This window comes from Pipistrellus kuhlii, unplaced genomic scaffold, assembly GCF_014108245.1.
Source record: "Pipistrellus kuhlii isolate mPipKuh1 unplaced genomic scaffold, mPipKuh1.p scaffold_m20_p_10, whole genome shotgun sequence".
NCBI classification, from domain to species: domain Eukaryota; kingdom Metazoa; phylum Chordata; class Mammalia; order Chiroptera; family Vespertilionidae; genus Pipistrellus; species Pipistrellus kuhlii.
Genome location: NW_023425405.1, coordinates 37,044,145 through 37,060,012, shown reverse-complemented (window position 1 = coordinate 37,060,012; position 15,868 = coordinate 37,044,145). Strand labels below are relative to the sequence as shown.

The 15,868-nt window shown below is 37.5% G+C and overlaps 1 protein-coding gene across 14 annotated transcripts in view; it reads left to right on the top strand.

The window, feature by feature from the left end:
* The window catches only part of PPP1R9A (protein phosphatase 1 regulatory subunit 9A), a 215,690-nt gene that overhangs the window by 149,400 nt on the left and 50,422 nt on the right, over positions 1-15,868 (top strand). For all 14 annotated transcript variants that reach the window (XM_036429369.2, XM_045578424.1, XM_036429366.2 and 11 more), the window contains one exon: positions 7,025-7,180. In XM_036429369.2, coding sequence (XP_036285262.1) covers positions 7,025-7,180 — 156 coding nt within the window. The remainder of the gene's footprint in view (positions 1-7,024; positions 7,181-15,868) is intronic.

Here is a 15,868-nt window from a genome sequence, read left to right as displayed (position 1 = left end):
CGGAAGTGGATTTGGTCACTGTGTTCAGTCAGTTGGCAGAACTCAAGAGCATTCTCATAGTTCTGGCCTGAACTTCCCTTAATAAATCTTGTGATACTTTTACTGACTCTTGAAATATTATCAATGACCTAGCTGGTCACCTGGAAAATTACAGTCTGACAGGTGAAAGTCTGGGATGGCAAACAAATTGTGGCAGTTGATCAAATTCTTTGGGCTATTATTCATGTAACTGTGTTGGTCATAAGAGGCCTTTGTGTTTTTAAAGAAATACCATCTTTAGATCATCTTTAGCTGATCCACAGATCCGTCTGAAATGAGGCAATTCTTGGTTACTCACGGTTGCTTTCCTGAGGAATGGTTAATATGCATCCTGCCACCCAGTTTTAGGGTGGGACTCATTTAATTAGATGAAGTGGTACAAATTTTGACTGACTTTAGATGATGTGATCAATGACACCACTTCAATTTTAGAAGGCATTCAGGTAAACCTCAGCTAGCTTGCCAAGGTTATTATGGAAAATAGAATTGCCCTAAACCCTGGATTTCCTTCTTGTGGGCTAATACCAAGTCTGTGCAATCACCAAGACATCCTGCTATGTCTGAATTAATACCTTAGACAAGTGGAAAGGCCAGTGAAGAAACTTTAAGGAGAAAGCCAGCTGGGTTTCTATGGTAGACCCTGATGGTTTATGTTATTTCTTTAGCTAGTAGGATCTGGAAGTCTTGGGGAACATGGTTGATCTAAGTACTGCAAGTTAGATTCACTCTGCTGCTTAGAGATCTTTTAATAGTGCTCTTAATTTTATGCAGTGAGATGCAGAATGGACTTGGCCCTAGCCACTCTTGGTCACACTGAGGGAATATCATACTCATGGGAAAATTCACCAGAAACCAAGATAGTATAGAAAACAAGGTAGACATTGTCTCTCCCTGGGTCTCTCACTTCTCTGCCTGCCTTGTGAGCAGAGACACGGATGGCCTTTGTTCTAGATTATCTTTTCAATGATGTTTGTCTAGTGAACAGCCTTATTAAAAATGTGGGTTTCTTAAGCTCACAATTCTTAGCAAAAGCTTTTCTGCTTACACCTTCTGCTTCATATTTAGACCATGTTCTCCTGGCGGTACCCTGGGTTTGAACTTTGTTGGAATCCATTTCTTAACTTTAGAATCACTCAGGTCACTAGGGACATTTCCTGTTTTCTCCTTATAGAGGTGAGAATGTTGCTAAGCTTTCTGCCACTACACAACATGGATCCCCTTCCAGGTTTCCATATATAGTCTGTTCAAGGCAACTTAGGCTTGCTTAACAATACCCTTCAAAATCCTCCCAGCCTTCATTCATTGCCTGGTTCCAAAGCCACCTTCCCATTTTTCTGTATTTATTATATCCCCTTCCTAATGCTGGATAACAAATTACCACCAAAACTTAGCAACTTAAAACACGTAACATGTATATATTACAGTATCTGGGGGTCAGTTTAGTTGGATGCCTCTGACTCACTCAGGGTCTCTCCAAAGGCTGTGAATAAGGTGTCAGCCAGAGCTGCAGTCATCTAAATGCTCAGCTGGGGAAAGATCCGCTCCCAGTCTCACACACAGCTGTTGGCAGAACACAGAGCATCCACTCCCAAAAGCTCCCTCGTGTGAACTGTTGGCTGGCTCCAGGCCCTTGCTGGCTGGTGGCCAGAAACATCCTTTCCTTTTGATGTGGGCCTTTTCCACAATATGGCCACTTGTTTCTTCGGAGCAAGAGGACAAAAGAGATGCAAGTCACACCAGCCTTTCTGTAAACTGTTCTGGTGGTTAGAAGTGAGTCTCTAGGTCCAGTCCGCATTCAAGGGGTAGGGCCTGTTCAAGAAGATGATTACCCAGCAAGAGGGATCCTAGGGGTCATTGCAGAGCCTGCCTGCCATGTTGGGAAATTAAGTTCCTCCATTTGAGGAGTATATTTTCTAAAAGGAAGAAAGGGGGAGAACTAAAGAAGGCTTCAAAATATCATAAATTCAAATGCTACTTTATGAATGGTCTACCACAACTGCTTGAACATTTTAAGGAGGGAAAGATAAGTTTGAGTTCTTACAAAAGATTTTATGGGTAAATTGTAATTCTCTCTGGTCAGAAATTTTAGGGAGAATAATTTGTCAGTTGTCTTATCAATGTCCTGAAGAGCTGAGCACCTGAAGGCAGGGAGCACTGAAGGCCATCTTGGTGACCTAAGATACTGATCTTCAGGTGTTTCTTGATTTGGTGCCCTAACAGTAAGGATAGCGTGAAATATCAAAAAAGACTCAGAACAGAGATCGAAAAGAACATTTTGAGTGACTTGGTAAGTGAGAGGAGGAACGGGCCATGGATCATTGGGATGTCTTACATATTTTATTTCTTTGGATCCTATCAAAGAATACCCCCATGAGATTGGTATCTTCTGCACCATTTTATAGAAGAGGAGAGCACAATAGCAACCAGCTAACGAACTTGCCACTGTTATGCAGCCATGACATTGTTCTTTCTGTTTGGGGGCCCTGATCTCTCCAGCCCCAAAGCCCATGCTCTTTTTTTGGTGTGCTGCTCTGTGGCCTTGTATTGGAGAGGTCAGGAATGGGGAACCTCGCAGAATCATAAAGCCGTCTACTCATGTAGCATACTCCGGGCACTGTGATGAGTACTTTGAATTTATCACTACTGGAAATTCTCCCACCAGACTTGGGAAGAAGCTGCTGTTATTTGCACTTTATAGATGAGTAAATGACGTTAAAAGAGACTTAATGGCCTCACATTACAAAACGAGGGCACACAGAAGTCAACTGACAGCAAACAGAGAGGGAGGACTTTGCCGAGAAGGGGATACTGTGCTGAAAACCATCTGCATGGTTGGCACAGATTGAGGAATTTTAAACATTAAAGTGTTAGTTGGAGGTTTTTTCTTCTCCAGATAAAAAGCAACTCTCTTCTATTCATTCACAGGACTGAATCTGAAAATACACATAACCAAATTCAAATCCGATAAACAAATTCCAACACAAACTGCGTAATTAAGGCTATTTTTATGATTAGCACCATTTAGTTTCCCTGAATTTGCCAGAGCAAACATTGCTATAGCAAAAATTACTGCTAATGGTGGAGCCTAACAACAAGAGAAAAATCCCCCAAAGGATCACCTAGGCCCCAGCTACAGCTGTGCTTCACTATATTTCTTACTTGAAAGCTGAGAGCTAGCAGGAAAGTTAGGCGCTGCCATGCTATGCAGTGTAGCTAAGACTATTAATTTATTCGGCAAACATTTCTTGAGTGCCTCCTGTGTGCCATGCAGTGTGCTAGCCACCCTGGCATCGAGGGAATAAACCCCACCCAGCATTCTCAAATAGCCAAGTTTCATGTAGCAGCAACAGAAAGGGTTGAATTAGAAGAGTCTTAAGGCTGCATCTTCATAGGATGTGCTGGGTAGATAGATATTCACTTCTGATCACTGAGGTGGGAGGGGATCCAGTTATATGAGGAGAACAGAGGCCTGGACATTTTCTGGGGTACAAGCTGGTGTCTGTTCCAAAACCAGGAATACAAGAGGAGGAGCAAGTTTATGGAATACAGACATTTTACTTCATAAATGACTGACCCATTTGCCTATAAAAGATTCTAGTGGCGAGGATGTTTAGGACATCATATTGGCAGGTATGAGACAGATTTGGAGAGCTTTAGCATGTTGCTGTTACAGTGTTAGTACCAGCAGCAGCAACAGCTGCAATTGCTCATTTTGAGCACCTACCCTGTGCCAGGCTTTGTGTTAAACATTTTTTTTTACAGGGAGCCATCTGATTTAATCTTATGACAGCCTTGTTATCACAGAGCCAGGATTTGAACATAGGCCTAGGAGACTTCAAAACCAAGATTCTTTAATCGGTCGCCACTTAACCACCTCCCCAGTAGAACAGATCGGTCTGTTCCTCTGTGCAACACGGGCTCAGATCTGTGGCCTTCCTGTGTGTTCAGACCTCTAGTGTATCCACGCGCTTCTGCCCCCACCGGCCAAAAGTTACATGTTTACTAAGAGGCAGAACAGTTCTATTTATTATTAGAATCGTGTATTTTAATGAAATATTTAATCTGTAAGTAATATGAATATAAAGGGAGTGTGTCTGTGAAAATGAGATAAAATGCTTAGGGAAGCTTCAGTAAAGAAAATTAGATGTGAGAAGGAAATGTAAGAGATATAATCCATGGACACCTAGTGGAATTTTGCATTCACTTTGCCTTGTGGTTTTTGTGCATTTTAAGACACTGCAGTCATTCTACAGACTGTATGCTGTAGTTCTGGTTTACATAAGAAAGAGTGCGTGAAATAATCAGTCAGCCGACCCGGAAGCTAAATCTTTTGAAGGAGATTTCTTTGCACTCACCCAGGGTGAGCATGTTATGAGAGGAAAGAAGAGGATAAGAACTTTGGAGCTCATCAGAGACACTCTTCAAAACTTCAAAGTGAACTGAATGATAATGTTCAAAGATGTAGAGGGGGAATCTCAACACAACAGGATTATGCACTGGGGTTTTGTCGGGGGAAATACGAAAGGAATGCATTTCTGTTTTTTTATCTGCCAAGCTTTTAGCTAATGTAGACTCCAGGCAGCATCGCCTAGGACAAAGAGCATGGGCTTTGGAATACGTTAGATGTAGCTTCAAGCACATAATTGAATGTCTAACCTTGGATAGAGTCTTTGTGTTTCAGTTTCCTCAAATTAAGATGCATAGTAATAACCTATATCATCCAGTTTTTAAAGAAATGTGCCATATCAGGCACACAGTAAGTCACAAAAATAATTGTTATTCATTTTTTGCCCCTTTTTGGGGGGCTATTAAAAAGTGTAAGGTAATAAGCAAGAAGGCAGACAAAGAGATGAAAAGGCACATGCACTGTCCCCCTCACTCCTTACATGAAGAACTATTCTTGCCCCGTTTAAAGTGCATTTGCAGGTTGGGACCAAGAATTCTTCAAGAGTCTGTGTACGAAAGATGTTGGAACTGGTCAGGAATAAAGATAAGGAACTGGATGCCGATGGGATACTTGGTTGTAGCAGTTGCTTTTTTTTGGTACATCATTGTCCATCTTCTATAAACTTCACATTCAGTTTGTCTAATTTTGAGTTTATGGAATTCTGCTAACCTATCATTCTATGTAATTTATATCACTTGCAGATTTACCATGAAAGTAATGTCTATTTTCAAAGAAGATAAAAGAATCAGACGCACACATTATTCTTAGTCTACTAGATGTAACCTTTAAACCGTGGGAGTTTGAGGCTCTGTAGTAAATGCCTCCTTTATTGTAAAGCCAGTTCAGGGTGGGAACAGTGAGCAAGAACAGAACAAGAGTTTTTAAACACCCTATCCAGAGCCTCTGATAAGTAATCAATATGATCAAGACAGTAAAAGAGACATATCTATCCTCAGCATGCTTATAAGGCTAATTAGAAAAAGCAATATTAGTAAATAAAAAGATGAAATGAAAAAATAAGTATTTTAGCAGAATTGCAGGTAATTTGGATATTAGGACAGAAAGAAAATTAGCAAAGTCAAATAAAAGAATCAAGAGGAAGACTTCTTAATAACTTATATTTATGAAGATAATGTACATTTCAACTCATTTTTAAAATGTGCTACATCATTATCAGACTTTAAATTTAGCTTAAGATTTTATTGAGCCACTCAATGATATTCATCAAATTGATGATATAGAAGTAAATTTTATATACCTGGTTAGGCCCTCATAATAAAAGTGTTGCTGTGCTGCTAGTTATAATTATAGGGTTAAAAACTCTCAGCAAGGTTTCTTGAGATTATGCATGTGCCAGCACTGCTGCTAGATTCCAACGGATTAACATCAGCTGGATTTATAAAGTTCCTGTTGGTTCTAAATACATATAGAAATTAGAGGTGAATTAATTTACAGACTATCACAGAAAAGAAAAATGTATCAAATCTGGAATAAGAGTTCTTTTAAGATTTGTAGGATCTAATTATACCAAAAGTGGGAGCTCTCTGGAACCAACCAACCCCACGCTTCAGCTACCTTTCCTGTCGGGGCCTAGGACACTGGGGATGGTATTTATAGCTTGGACTTTTAAAATCTGGTTTCGGAGGAGTCCTAGACTTCCAGGTACTTTTACACAAATGCCACCCAAGTCAAGGTCTTCATGATAATAACCTCTGTGTGGGAAGTAGAGTCTGAAAGATGCTGAGACAGTTAGTTTATTGTGATCAATGGTCCTGGGATCCCTTACTAGAAATTGTGTCTACTTCTGGGCTCCATGATTTAAGAGAAATGTGGAAAACTTAGAATCAGACTGCTGGCTCTGGCCAATTGTTAATCACGTTACAACGTGCCTATGTTGGCAGGTCATTGGCTTTCTCAAGAAAAACTGGAAACCTAGAATATTCTGTGAATTTTTTTTAGCATTGACAAAATGCTAAGATTTATCAAAGTACTCTGCAGGCAAAACAGTATACTCATGTGGACTGTAAATTTAGAAACCTTGGGGTCATCCTTTAGGTCAGTAGTTAACCACATTAGTTAAATAAGTGAGACAGAATGATTGAATTCTAAAGCTTAGGGGAGTTCATCTACTAAACTTTTGCAGGGTTTAATTACGGTTCCTTTCAACTCTGAATCTTTTGATCTCCCCTTCCTTTTTTCTGTGCACCTAATATTGGGCGACTAGAAATTGTGTCGTGGGTGGTGAGAATTTAAAGGAATTATTTTACTTAATAAAACTATCAAATACTTAGATTAAAAACAATGCTTGTTGCTATACTAGAGATGCTGCTGATGATAGTAGCTTTTGAGAAATGCTCCTACACAGACAGAATTTTGGAACTAACATTTGTTTATAACATTGGGTGCATGAGGCATGCTGGACTTAAAAGCCTACTTACACTTTTACCACTTCATTTCTCTTCTATAAAAAATATTTTCAAATCACCCGTCTCTCCCTGTGGGAGGGCGACTAGAGTTCTGAAACCCCCTTCCTTCCAGACAGGAGAATATGCCACCGATGAAGAGGAGGATGAGGAAGGAACCACCCTGCCCAGCAGTGACGTGGCCATTGAAGTCTTTGAGCTGCCTGAGAACGAGGACATGTTCTCCCCGTCAGACCTGGACACGACCAAACTCAGTCACAAATTCAAAGAGGTAAGCTGCTGGTCTTCAAAGCACTTTCTAATCCCATCCATTCAATTACTAAGTATTTATGTTTGTTTGAAAAATGTAGTAAGATTTGTCAGTTTTCAAAATGGAGCCTTTTTATAAAGGATTGTCTTGAATCGCCTTGAATTCCAAGGTAAATTTTAAGTGGATCTTGTTCCCGTAATCATTCATTTAAACCCTCGTTATTTGTCATAGTGACAGCTTACCCCTTGCCTATTCCATAATTTCAAGCTGTAGTTTAAATGTGCAGTTTTCATGATAAGTTCATGTTATATTTTTTCCCAGTTTTAGAGAGATTTGGGGACCTGGTAATAAGCTTTCCTCGAAGACAGCGGTTTTAAAAGTTGTTGTTTTTCCTTTTCCTAAAATAGACAAGGTCCCAACAGCAGTCAGATGACATAACCAAATGGTTTAATTGAAGCAAGTGTAGTGAATGAACTTCGAACAAAGCTAGTGGAACTAACCAAGGGAAGGTGAAGCTGTTGCTGGCTTGATGGTAAAGAGGGAGGTGACCTTTTTGGAAAGAGGTCCATTCAACATCTGCAGCTTTGTAAGATGCAGCCACTGCTAAAAACTGCACCTTGGGGTCAAGGGCGATGTATACCCAGTTCCTTCTCTCTTTCTGTTGTTACCTTCCCGGGTCTAAGACAGGCAGGGCAGTCTGAGAGATGCCGTCTTGAAACCTGAAATCAGTGCTCTCAAGGCAGGAGCTGTCTGAAACTACTCAGAACCCCAAGACCTAAAGGGAGATAGTGGTGAATGGGTCCTCCTTTGTGAAGACAAGAACAGAAGGTTATTGTTTACGGCCTCCCCAGATAACCAGGAAGCACCGAGGCTCGAAAACCACTGCTGTGGTTTCAAGTCTGGCAGGGACTTGACCACTTCTGGGGGCGGGGGAGAGGGAAAATGTTGTCCTATACTTAAAAGTAAATTTGAGAATTGCAGATTTGTGATTACTAATTTTATTTGTGATTTCTAATTTTCATTTGTAATTTTTAATTTTACTATATCATAAATAAGTCAAGTTTATACATTCTGACGTTATGCTCTATATGCCTAAAATGTTGACTTGCCCTTGCCGGTTTGGCTCAATGGGTAGAGTGTCAGCCTGTGGACTGAAGGGTCACAGGTTCGATTCCGGTCAAGGGCACATGCCTCGGTTGTGGGTTCAATCCCTCATAGGGGTGTGCAGGAGGCAGCCAATCAGTGATTCTCTCTCATCACTGATGTTTCTTTCTCTCTCTCCCTCTCCCTTCCTCTCTGAAACTAATTAAGATATATTAAAAAAATAATAATAATAACTAAAAAATAAAATGTTGACTTACCTTTTTAATTCCTGTGACAAAATTTACATCTTTGAGACCAGTATTAAGGTGAATATACTTTTCAAGTATAAGATTTTATGTAAAAAAAATCACACACAAACCAACAAACTTAAGTTCATTTTAGAGTTTTGGAAAATGCAAAATTATATAAATATAAAAAAAATCTCTCATAATCCCAATGTTGTGGTATTTGGAATTAGATAATATAGAGTGTGTTAAATTCCTATTCTTTATATTTAAATTTGTAGTGTTAGGATTTTCCCATGTCACCAACATGATCTTCCATAACTAATGCCACTTCACTATTTCATCTTATGAATTTTTAAAAATATTTTATTGATTTTTTACAGAGAATAAGGCAGATAGAGAGCTAGAAACATCGATGAGAGAGAAACATCGACCAGCTGCCTCTTGCACACCCCCTACCGGAGATGTGCCTGCAACCAACGTACATGCCCCTGACCGAAATCGAACCTGGGACCTTTCAGTCCACAGGCCGACACTCTACCACTGAGCCAAACTGGTTTCGGCTTACGAACTTTTCTTGATTTATCTTTCTAATTCCTTTTTTGGGAATTTTTTTTTTTTTTTACTTCCAGATCTTATGATTATTATTATTAAAAGTAAAATTGCAGTAAATCCCTTCGCACTTGTCTTTAGGATAATTTCTCACCCTGGAATTATTAAAGAATATGGATATTTGGCAGGCTTGTGATATTTAATGCCACATTGAGCAAAATGGCTTTTTTGGTTGATGCAGAAATGTGCTTATGAGTTGAGAGTGTCCATTCCTTTTCACCCATTATTACTAGGTGGAACCATTTCCATCCATACAGTCCACAGAGTCCTTGAGGCAAAACACATGGATTTTTCGTATGATTTATGGCCATTCCTAGTTCTAAATCAGGTGTGACTGTCTCAGTACAACAAAGTACACCATTCTGTAATGATCACAAAACTCAGCATTCCCTTGCAGCCGTGCCTTTCTTAGGACCATTTCTTATAAGGGATTTCTAGATTAACGGACACCTTCAAACCAAATGCCACACCATTTCACTTCTAATGTATTGATTTTCTTTTCTTTTATATGTAGCATTAACATATTTGGGAGATTGCCATTGAGGACCAACTCCATGGCACTCTGACACAGCATCTGTATCTTGTGCAGCGCCACTGTCAGTTTTGACTTTGGGTATGTGGTTAGCATACACGCCCCAAAGCTGTGTAGCACCGGATATTTTTCATAAGATTATGCACAAAACTTGGGGTGGAGGTGGATAGTCATTTTCTATTGGAATCTGTACGAAGTTTCATAGTATTACAGAGGCTTCTCTTAATTACATTATTTCAAGCAAAAGTACATGGCATGCTATTTGGGCGAAGCACTTTACACTGACACCTCAGTCAGTGCTGCTTTTGGCCTGTTCTCTTATCTTCCCTCGTAGCCCCTTGAGCTCCTCTGGCTTTGCTCACTTTTGTACCCTCAGCCTTTGCACAGTCCTGGGCAGATAGTGGCTAAATATTTGGTGAATGAATGTTATCAAGCATGAACTGGAAATTTTTTGTGTATAACAAGACAGGTACCTTAGCTCAATTTATTCAAATAGTTAACAAGATGACTCACACTTTCCTTAAACACTAACTTATTTACCCCTTTTCTGTTGTTGGAGGTTCAGCATTATTAGCTACTGAATTTGTGTTTTTACACTTTGGGCTGCTTTTGGCCTTTATTTTGTTTCGTTTTTCTCATTCTTTGCTGAAATATTATTAGAATATGTATTAAACATTGATGGAATAAATCCATTCTATCTAACTTCAGATATTCCTTTACTTTTCAACTTGTCCAAGAAAACATATAAATCACTTTATTAATTCCCTTGGAAAAAAACTTCTCCGTAATTTTGATTTTAATTACATTAAACCAGTAAATTAACTTGCAGAAAACTGGCATTTTTATCACGATGACTCTCTTAATCCCAGCTTATGGAATATAACTGTTTAATTCAAGTTGTTGTTTTTTTCTGATCTCTAAAAATTTATAGTCCCCTTATTAGTTACATAAGTGCCCACCTGTAACAGAAAGTCTTCACTAGAGTGGATTAACCAAAAGCTGCCACATAGGTTATATTCGCTTTGATATAAGTTAACAAGGTTTCTTTACTTTCTATTCTCAGAAATGACTTTAATAAGAGACTTAATGACTTGCATAAGGTAGAAACTACTGTTCCCTGAAAGTTTGTCATTACCCAGCTATAAAACCATCTGTGCCTTTGTGGAGGAATGTTTTAAATACCTTTTATAACTCAAGGTTTCAGCTTTTTCTTGGGCCAATTTTGATATATTTGCATTTCTCAAGAATGCATTTCAAATGTATTTCTTAGGCATTCATATTTATTAACACATTTTGTAATATTTTAAGTTACTGAAATCTTTAATATCTATAATTAGTTACTCTTTTGTTCTTTTCTTTATTTGAATAGTTTCACTTTTTGTGTTTTTTTTTCTAGAATTTTATCTGTAATGTTATCTTTTATATTCCTATTTTATTTTTAAATTAAAAAATATTTTTAAAAATTTTAAATACTTATTACTTCTTACGAAAATCTTTGTCATCCTATCACCTTTATTGGTATTAATCAATTGGGCTTGCTATATTTATTTTTGTTAACTCTTGCATTCTGTAAGTATTTGTAATTATAATTTACATATATAATTTTTTCTGAATAGTGTTTTAGCTACATGTCACAATTGTTTACATGTAGAATGCCATTATCACTTTGACCTATTTTCTTTTAGGATTTGTTCTTTAACAAAAATTATTTAGTGGATTATTTTACTTTCTATACATATGGAACTATATTTTGCTATTCTAACTCTGCTCAGAAAAGATATTCCAAATAATAGCTGTTTAGAATTTTCAAGGCTTTTGTAGCTTAAATCATAAACAGGTTTGTTGAAATATTCCTCATGGATGCAAAAAGCATTTATATTCTGTGTTTGGGTGTGAAAATTATGTTTTTCATTTACATAAGAGTAATAACACAAACACATTTTTCTATAGCCCAGTTTGCATTTTGTCTTATCAACTAATTCTGAAAAGCATATGATAAATCAAAAGCTACAGTTTTTTCTTAAAAATTCTGTCAATTATAGTTTTATATATTTTAAATATTTGTTGCTATGTGCATAGATGTTCAGGATTGTTACAACTTCATGACTTATTGTAACACCTGTCTTGTAGCTTATGATGCATTTTATCCCAAATTCTGATTTATCTAATAGTAAAAATTCAACACTGCCTTTCTTTTTCTTCATAAATCTTCAAAGCATTTATTTTCTATATATTTTTTTATTTTTAGTCATTCTGTACCTTCTTATTCAAATCTGTTTTCTTTAGTCCACCTATTCTTAAATTTTGTCTTTGTACTAACTACCCTGGGAGTCTTTGTCAGTTAATTGGTGAGTTTAACCTATTTATATTTACTTTGATCATTTTAAAATTAGAACTTAAATCTTCTGAATTATTTCATATTTTACAACTCCCGTGTTTTCTTCTTGTTTTTGTTTTATCTGTTTACCTATTTATCATTAGATACATAAAATTTTCATCTGCTGCCTACAAGTTAGACGTTTTATTCTATTTTTCTAGAGATTTTTTTCCTGAGTTACTTTCACTCAGCCTTTAGTTATTTTCTCCTAGCATTATAGAAAACAGATCAATAGCTCTGTCATTAATTAAAAAAATAATAGCCATAGCATACTTTCATCTACTTCTCTCTAGTTTTATTGCATTTCAGGAGCTCCAGTTAATTATATTTATAGGTATGCCTTTTACAGACTAAATAGTTCCTACATACCTGTACTTCTTCCCAACTTTAACAGGATTCAGTCCTTCCCTGATGTTAATTCACCCTTGTTCTAGTCTTACTCCTTTACATGGAACTGAAGGTTGAGTTAGTGGCCAGGATACCTAAACTTCAGGGCAATGAAATAGATTGCCTCTGATTTACTTCTAGATGCAGGCTTACCTCTGTTGCTGACATTTTCCTGCTTCAGACCTTCCATTATCCCCCACAAATGTCTAGAAACATCTGTGTTCTGTCTCACAAGCTTTTTGTTAATTGATGAATGACAACCTGAAGCCCATTAGTATTCCTTTTTTCCCCTTTTGGCATTCCAAAGTTGAATTCAGGCAAGACAATAAATAGCTTTTGTTGTACTAAACTGGAATTTTCCTCCTACATAATTTAGTCATTTCCACTTTTATTTATTTTTATTAATTGCATTATTGTCCTTAGGAATGTTTAATTTCTTTTATTCTATTGTATTGCAATAAACAATTTATTGTAATACTTTATTGTTTAAACACAAGAGCACTTAAAGCTATGTATCTCTCTCTGATTAGGCCTTTGACCACAGCTTTCATTTTAGTTGAAATGTGCATTCTACTTGTCATCATTTTTTGCAAGTACGTCTATATTTTTCATTTTTTACTATTTTCATTTTGCTTTGATTTGAATAAATGAGAAAACAGTTTTTAACTTGTATTTTTTTTTGCATTAATTTAGTGTTTTCTTACATTGTGGTCAGATAATATTGTTTTTACATGTTTTTATTTTGTAACGTAATGTTTTTATTATAGATTAATATGGATATTTGTGTTAAAAGTGATATGTGTTTTATACCTTCCATTTCCTTATTAATTTTTCCTCTTTGACTTACAGAGCCATTTAGTAAAATTACACCTTATTATAATGTATTATCTATTTCATTGTTATGTTGAAAGCACATAAAATATGACTTAAAAGATTTTTTTTAAATCCTCACCTAAGGATATGTTTTTATTGATTTAGAGAGAGAGGAAGAGAGAGACAGAATTAGAAACATCAATATGATAGAGATACATCGATCAGTTGTACCCCAACCAGAGATTGAACCTGCAATGTAGATTATGTGCCATGACCAGAAATCGAACCCGTAACCTTTTGGTTTACAGGATGACACTCTAGCCAACTGAGCCACCCCGCCAAGGCTGACTTAAAATTTTTTCAGTATTATTCACCTGATGTTAATCATGTGCTACTTTTGTTTATGGTTACTGGATAAACACACTATTTTTAGCAGAAACCTAATTGCAGCATTTTGTTTTATTGTAAATTTTATTTATTTTTTAAAATTTATTGGGGTGACATTGGTCGACATGATCATATAGGTTTCAGGTTTGGATTTCTATCTTTATTGTAAAATTTAAAAATTCTATCTAAGAAAATATAGCAATTTAAATTGTTACAAATCTATTGTTTATTATTCAAGGTCTAATTGAGCTCATCTTGTCTTATGTTTCACTTTTTTTGTTTATTGATTTTTACTAGGGATTATCTTCAGGTTTTTAAAAAGTGTTCTCTATTTCTATAATTTTTAATATTAAGAACAAAGCAATATCATTTGAATGTTCCATATATTGTAGAAGTTTTTAATACAGTCTTAGTTTCCAAGACATGATTGTTGTTAAAATTTAATTGTCACATTTTTAAAAACTGACATTTTCAATTAACTTAATAAAATACGTACAACACATAGTTTTACTCAGTTTCACCTCTTGGTCACTTTATACCAGAATTTCCTAATTAATTCTTAAGTTCTAGATCCGTGGTCGGCAAACTGTGGCTCCATGAGCCACATACAACTCTTTGGCCCCTGGGGTGTGGCTCTTCCACAAAATACCACGGCCTGGACGAGTCTATTTTGAAGAAGTGGCGTTAGAAGAAGTTTAAGTTTAAAAAATTTGGCTCTCAAAAGAAACTTCAATCGTTGTACTGTTGCTATTTGGCTCTGTTGACTAATGAGTTTGCCAACCACTGTTCTAGATCTTTTATTTCTCAGAATACATCTTAATGTTTAAGTGCTCATGGAGATTATAGTTTTCATGACTTTCCCATACTGAGAATGGGACGGTCTAATTATCATGACAGAAACAATCATCAGCTGGGTTTAATATTTTTATTTCCTGAAATGTAGTGGGACAAGCTTTGTTGTTTTATACTGACATTACATGATGTAAAGTAGATGTCTGGTGCCAACCTGGCATGTAGATGCTTGGGCAGCACTTGGCAGTCGATGTCAGGATACTCAGAGGCCACCAGAGTAACCCATGGTTTCCAGTCAGAGAAATGCGTTCTCATCTGGAGGTGACAGCCATGACAGATGCTGCTGGGTTTTTGTGAGGTTTAAATAAAAAAATATATCCGAGAACTGGTTCAGATTAGGTGCATGGGGAAGGGGGGAACATAGGCTGGGGCATCAGACCTGGGGTAATTTCCACTCCACCACCTACATCTGGGTGCTAGAAGAAGCCATGTAACTTCTGAGCCCCTTTCCCCTTCTGAACAATGTGATTAATAGTGCCTGTCTTGCTTCCCTCCAACACATGGGCAATGCTGGAGGAAATGATAAAAAAGATAAAGGGTCCCCGTGGAAAAAACCATGGAGTGAAATTTATAAAACCCGGCTTTGATTCTTGTTAGCTCTGTAACTTAAGCTACTAAAACACACTTTCTTTCTCTTTAAAATAAAAGAGTTCAGTTAGTTTATTTTTTCTAGGTGTCCCTCAGCCCAGCCTGTACCCTCTCCAATCTGGGACCCTTCAAGGGATGTCCATCTGCAGGTTTATACATGATCCCTGCAGACCTAAACCAGCAATCGGACATCCCTCTCACAGTCTGGGATTGCTGGCTCCAAACTGCTCGCCTGCTTGCCTGCCTGCCTTATTGCCCCTAACCACATCTACCTGCCAGCTTGAACACCCCCTAACCGCTCCCCTGCTGGCCCAATCAATGCCTAACTGCTCCCCTGCCAGCCCAGTCACTCCCAACTGCTCTCCCCTGCTGGCCTGGTCACTCCCAACTGCCCTCCCCTGCTGGCCTGGTTGCCCCCAACTGCCCTCTCCTGCTGGCCTGTTTGCCCACAACTGCCCTCCCCTGCCAGCCATCTTGTGGCAGCCATCTTGTGATGATGTGGGGGCAGCCACCTAGGCTTTTATTAGCATAGGTGCTTTCTTGTTAATAGTGATAAATTTGTAGGAATTCTTTTAATGTCCATACAGGATTAAAATAATTCCGTATCTATGATTTTTAGGCCTGTCAGTACTAAGAATACTTTGCACCAAAACTTTTGTCCATCTTCTAAATAATTACTTCATTGTGCTTTTTTGTATCTAAAGCATTTGGCTGCATTTAGGAACACTCAAAGCTTTTATCAGGGTTCTGCTAATGAGTTCAGCTCTCTTCCGTTACCCATTTCGGTGAGGTAGGAGGGATGGGGTAACTGAAGACTTAACTTGCCTGTTGTC